The 6,477-nt window shown below is 45.8% G+C and overlaps 1 protein-coding gene across 1 annotated transcript in view; it reads left to right on the top strand.

Annotated features, from left to right (window-relative positions):
- The first annotated feature begins 219 nt into the window (after positions 1 to 219).
- The window catches only part of MCF2 (MCF.2 cell line derived transforming sequence), a 49,761-nt gene continuing 43,503 nt past the window's right edge, over positions 220 to 6,477 (top strand). The window contains exons 1-2 of the mRNA XM_058154595.1: positions 220 to 691; positions 6,150 to 6,218. Coding sequence (XP_058010578.1) covers positions 586 to 691; positions 6,150 to 6,218 — 175 coding nt within the window. The 5' untranslated portion in view covers positions 220 to 585. The remainder of the gene's footprint in view (positions 692 to 6,149; positions 6,219 to 6,477) is intronic.

Genomic DNA, 6,477 nt, shown 5'->3' with positions numbered 1-6,477 from the left:
AGCCTGCAGCACCGGCCCTCTCTGGAGAGCGCCCAGTTGGAGAAGGGCTGATCAGGCCAGTCCAACCAGTCCGACTCCTTGTAAGGCGATTTCCTGGTTCCTTGTTTGCAACTCGCCGGTCGCGCAATGTTGCAGCCGGGACCCCCGCGGGGGATGAAGAAACCACCTTCCCAGCCCACCCGCATCCCCTGAAAGGAGGGTGGAGGGTTCCGACGTGATGCGGGACACGCGAGGAGCAGGGACCATCCTTTGGGGGTTGGGTCAGGACGAGCCCTTTTCGGGGGTCTCGTCCTCACCGTCTTTGGAAACTTGGGGACCGCGGTGCCAACCCCGCGTCTCCATCAATCGCGGAGAGGCGAGGAGGAGGCGCCGCTCTCCATCCAGCTGGGCGTCCCGGCGCTGCCACCGGAGGGGAAACTGAGGCAGGACTCCCTGCCCTGCGGAGCCAGCCGCCCCCGGGCCGGCGGGGAGGGAAGGAGGGACCGGCGGAGGCGGAGTAACCCAACTCAACCCAGCTCAGCTCAGATCAGATCAGCCCGCCCGGGCGCGCCGCTGCAGCCGCCAGCAAAACCCACCGCCGGGCCGATGGCTCTGCCCGCCCGGCCGCCCGGCCGCATCTCCGAGGCCGAGATGGCTCTTTACTACCAGCTGCTGCGAAGCGCCGCCCGCGCCGAGGTTTTGGCTGGAGCCGGTAAGCCGTACGGGGTAGGGGGTGGGGTGGGGGGGTGGAAGCGCATCTCTGCCCGGCGAAGAAAGAAGGATGGAGGCCAGGTGGGAGGGGGGTTGTTGTGTGAGAGGGGGGTTTCCTATCTCGTTTTCCCCTCTCCTCTTTATTTCTCCTGTTCGGCATCCCCTGTCTATAGAGATTTGGGGGGGCTGCCCCCATCCCCATCAAAGGGAGAGAAGGGGGGAGGGAAGGAGAGAGGGAAGAGACAGAGAGAGGAGAGACAGGAGGGAGAAGGAGGGAAAGGAGGAAGAGAGGAGGAGAGAGAGGAGGGAGAGGAAAGAGAAAGAGGGAGAGGAGGAGGAGAGGAGGAGAGAGAGAGAAGGAGAAAGAGGAAAGAGAAGGAGGGAGAGGAGGAGGAGAGAGAAGGAAGAGAGGAGGAGGGAGAGGAGGTGAGAGAGGGAAGAGGGAGAGGAAAGAAAAGGAGGGATAGGAGGAGGAGAGGGAGAAGGAGAGAGAGGAAGGAGGGAGAGAGAAAAGGAGAGGGAAGGAGGGAGAGGAGGGAGAGAAAAAGAAGGAGAGAGGGGAGAGAGAAGGAGGGAAAGAGAGAAGATCAGAGAGGAGAGAGAGAGACTGCCCGCAGAGAGGGCACTGCATGCCATAGGTCCACGGCCCTAGATGGTTGATAGCAGTAATGACTTATTGCAGATTTATTCTTTAAACTGTGTTTTACTCTTTAATCTTAATGCACAAGGGTGTGTCGAAAGGATGCACGTATTTATTCTTCCAGGCTCATTAGTGTTCAACAATCTCCTTGATCCCGATTTTGAGACGCCTTGGACACATTCTGGAAAAGAAAGCAAACTAAAACTTAACAGGAGGGAATCCTCAGGTTTGAGGGGAACCCCCCACCCCCAAGATCTGCAGAAGCACCAAAAAAAAAAATCATTTTACATCTACAAATATAAGAACAATATAACGAATGAGCTGGAAGGGACCTTGGAGGTCTTCTAGTCCAGCCCCCTGCTCAAGCAGGAGAACCTATAATATTTCAGATAAGTGACTGTCCAGTCTTTTCTTAAAAACCTCAGAATCCAAAATGGTTTTGGTGGGTTGTTGTTGTTTTTTTTGGCTCCAAATGGAGGGTTTATTCCTGGGCAGGAGGTGATGTGGGGGTGGGGTGGGGCCCAGAAAATTCAAAAATTTACAACAGGTGGTAGCTGGAATCCTAAAACAGCAGCAGCAGTTCATGCAGCAGAAGCGAAGCGATTCACGTCCAGATGTTTTAATCCATTTTTAATTACTCGGTTGCAAATGCCTGAGTAACCGCCAGCAATTTTTCCCCAACATCTTGGCAAACATCCAGCAATTTCTTCTTCGACCACAGGGAGGTGTGGAAGGTGCTACTTTTCTCCCCAAATTAGAGGCCCTTTTTTTGCAACCGATGAAAATCCAGTTTGACTTGAAGTAATTAAAACTCTTCCCCTTTCATTTGGAAACCCATTAGAGGATTAACGTAGGGAGGGTGAGGAGGGGGGGGGAATTAATTACGAAACCTATTTGGGAGCCTAAGGCTGTTAATTTAAGAATCCCAGGGTTGGATTTTCCTTAAGATTAATTTTTCTTTTATTTTTTCTTTGGAAAGGAGAAACCTTGAAGATTAATGAATCGTCCTGCAGTTTTTGTCTCTAGGATTGCCAATTTAATGGGTATACATTGAATAGAATAGAACAGAATTCTTTATTGGCCAAATGTGATTGGACACACGAGGAATTTGTCTTGGTGCAGATGCTCTCGGAGTACATAAAAGACAATATACATTCCTCAAGAATCATAAGGTACAACACTTAATGATAGTCATAGGGAACAAATAAGCAATCAAATTATATTAGGAAACAGTCAATATAAATCTTAAGGATACCAGCAACAAGGTTACAGTCATACAGTCATAAGTGGGAGGAGATGGGTAATGGGAACGATGAGAAGATTAGTAGTAGTACAGTCTTAGTAGTTAATCTGATAGCGCTGAGGGAATTATTTGTTTAGCAGACTGATGGCGTTCAGGAAAAAACTGTTCTTGTGTCTAGTTGTTCTGATGTGCAGTGCTCTATAGCGTCGTTTTGAGGATAGGAGTTGAAACAGTTTATGTCCAGGATGCGAGGGGTCTGTAGACTGTGTGAATCAGTTGTGTTGTGTTGTGTTGTGTGTGTGTGTAAAGTGTGAAAGTTGGTTTTTGAGCTTTTTGTGGCTGTGTGAGGTTCCTGCTAGTTGTTGTTGTTGTTGTTGTTTTTATTTGAATTTATATCCCGCCCTTCTGCGAAGACTCAGGGCGGCTTACACTATGTCAAGCAATAGTCTTCATCCATTTGTATATTATACACAAAGTCATCTGGGTCCTCATTATATTATGGGGCCCATTTTGGGTGAAGTGCAGCTGCTTTTACATTGTGTGTGAGTCAGTTGTGTTGTGTTGCGTTGCATTGTGTTGTGTTGTGCGTGTGTGTAAAGTGTGTAAAGTGTGAAAGTTGGTTTTTGGTATTTCTTATTTTTTGTATACTTTGTTTATTATTTTTATTATTTATTGTTATTGGCCACACCCACCCAGTCATCTGACCACCAAGCCACACCCACCAATTAAGCCATGTCCACAGAACCGGCAGCAAAAATTTTTAGATTTTACCCCTGCGCCATGGGTGTTGTTCTTGCAAATGTCCCAGCCATTTCTACAAACAGCTCAATGGAGAAACATGGATGGGGACAAATTCCAGAAGATCATTTGCCTCCAGAAGCTGTGAATGCTCCAACACTGGAAGTTTTTAAGAAGATGTTGGATAGCCATTTGTCTGAAGTGGTGTAGGGTTTCCTGCCCTAAGGAGGGAGGTTGGACTAGAAGACCTCCAAGGTCCCTTCCAATTCTGTTCTTCTATTCTATTCCATTTACAAAGTGTCGTGATTCAATCAGCAGCCCATGGAAACAGAAGAGTCATGGATCAACTCTTGAACGGAACCTTGACTTGGAAAGTTTCTTGGTGTACAGCCCATATTGGGACCTCTGGTGGCTCAACAGATTAATGCAGTCTGTTATTAACAGCAGCTTGCTTGCAATTACTGCAGGTTCAAGTCCCACCAGGCCCAAGGTTGACTCAGCCTTCCATCCTTTATAAGGTAGGTAAAATGAGGACCCAGATTGTTGGGGGCAATAAGTTGACTTTGTATATAAATATACAAATAGGATGAAGACTATTGCTAACATAGTGTAAGCTGCCCTGAGTCTCCGGAGAAGGACGGGATGTGTGTATATATATATATAGCTTGTTTCCCATTTTCCAAGGTTTTTTTTTTTTTAAGGATATAATATTGCTTTTGTCTACAATATTTCAAGCTGTATTGTCTTCTATCTGCCCTGTGGGGAAAAGCTTGGGTTTTTAAAAAAATTATTTTCCACTTAGGCTGCAGATCCCGAATATGGGAAGTTGTTCCATGCGCCTATAAAAAGAGCTTTTGTATTTGGAAATGGTGGCTCTGTGCTGCGCCCCGGAAATCATTTTTGCCCATTGTAAGAATTATTGTTCAGTTTCCCGAGGCAATAAAGACATCTCGTCAGCACTCTAATTGAGAAGTCACATATCAAAAATGTAACCCAACAAGACAGACACAGACTTCAGAGGATAATTAGAACTGTAGAAAAAAACAATGGCTACCAACCTGCCTTCCATTGAGGATCTGGATACTGCACCAGTCAAAAAGAGGGCTGTGAAAATATTTACAGATCCCTCACATCCTGGACATAAACTGTTTCAACTCCTACCCTCAAAATGACACTTACAGAGCACTGTACATCAGAACAACTAGACACAAGAACAGTTTTTTCCCAAAGGCCATCACTCTGCTAAACTAATAATTCCCTCAACACTGTCAAACTATTTACTAAATCTGCACTACTATTAATCTTCTCATCATTCCTGTCACCCATCTCCTTCCACTTATGACTGAATGACTGTAATGTTGTTGCTGGTATCCTTACAATTTATATTGATATTGTTTCCTGATCGCTTATTTGTACCCTATGACTATCATCAACTGTTGTAAGTGTTGTACCTTGATGAAGTTATCTTTTCTTTTATGTACACTGAGAGCGCATGCACCAAGATCAATTCCTTGTGTGTCCAATCACACTTGGCCAATAAAAAATTCTGTTCTATTCTATTCTAAATGTCCGATGAGAGTTGTTGCAAATTATTGGCTTGTGCTGGCCAACATCTGGTCTCTGGTGCTGATTGGCTGAATTGACATGACGTCATGGAATGTTCGGTTTCTTTGGGAAGATTTTTTTTTGAGGGGTGGGGAGAGGAAAGTGGAGTGAATGGAGAAATGCGTTGGGGGCTGAGAAAAACAAAAGAAACCCAGAAATGAGGATATGGATGGTGGGCACTGAGCAGACAAGGGAGTGAGTTCAAATTCAAGTCCAGATTTATTTAGCTACGGTGAACCATCAGCAAAAATATATGAAAAACTCAGAACTGGCAGCCAAATACAAGACAGAAAATATAACAGGCATATAAAACCTTTTTTTAAAAAAAAAATTAATCCTAAACCCTGGAGGAACAGAAAGCTTGAATAAATTGCAAGAAAAGAATACAAAGCATTGGATCAAATAGAAATGGGGTTAAAAAAAAGAATGCAGTAAAATAAGGCAAAAGGGATAAGGGAGAGAAGGGAAGGGAAAGGAAAGGAAAGAAGGAAAGGGAAGGGAAGGGAAGGGAAGGGAAGGGAAGGGAAGAAAGGAAAGGAAAGGAAAGGAAAGAAGAAAGGGAAAGAAGGAGGGAAGGAAGGAAGGAAGGAAGGAAGGAAGGAAGGAAGGAAGGAAGGAAGGAAGGAAGGAAGGGAAGGGAAGGGAAGGGAAGGGAAGGGAAGGGAAGGGAAGGGAAGGGAAGAAGGAGATTGGAAGAAGTAAGAGTAGAGATGGACAATCTCCAGGAAGCCAGGATCTGCCCATAACATTTGGTGGAGCTGAAGGCCATCTCACAAGTGGGCAAAAGTGATTTTTCTTAAGTGTGGGTTTTGATTTTAGGCCTTAAATTCAAATATTATATATATATATAATATAATATATATTCAAAATATTAAATATTTTGGCCTCTCCCTTCCTCCCAATGGCTGGAAGGTTTCAAGGACAGACCTTTTAGGGGATTCCCCCTCCCCAGACTCACAACCCTTCACTAAAGACACCCAGAGGATCATTAGGAGGGACTTGGAAGATCTTCCACCATACATAAAGGAGACAGGATGGAGGAGGAAAAAGGAGAAGGTGGCTAAACTGATTTCCAGCAGATTAGGAAGCCAGGGACAAGCTGTTGCTTTGTGACAGACATGAGGAACAAGATCCCAAAACTGCCAAAAGGGAAACTCAAGGACCCTGAAGCCATGATGAGGGTGAGACACATAGCCCGTTCATTCACACCCTTTGCATTGTTGTGTTTCCTAGAATCAGCTGCCCCATCGCGGGCCAAGGAGCTTGGAGATGACCTGAGAAAAGGAATTGCATTTCTTTCTGGTGAGTGGAATCAATTTTTTCTCCCCTCCGTGCCCATTAGAAAGTCTCTTTTGAGAGGGTTGGGCTGACGGTCAGAGCACACAGACTTTGTCTTCCAAGAGTCAGCACGCAGCTTGAGAAGGAGAGAAATGCATTTCGGAAAATGAGGAGAAGGTCCATCAGATGACTTGGCCTTAGCTTGTTCTCCAGGGGCTGAAGGTTGAAGATCAAGCCGTCTGCTGTCTCCCTTCTTATGGGTCTCATAATCATCTGGGGCCCA

This window comes from Ahaetulla prasina, chromosome 11 (genome assembly GCF_028640845.1).
Source record: "Ahaetulla prasina isolate Xishuangbanna chromosome 11, ASM2864084v1, whole genome shotgun sequence".
NCBI classification, from domain to species: Eukaryota; Metazoa; Chordata; class Lepidosauria; order Squamata; family Colubridae; genus Ahaetulla; species Ahaetulla prasina.
This window is presented reverse-complemented; position numbering and strand designations above follow the sequence as displayed.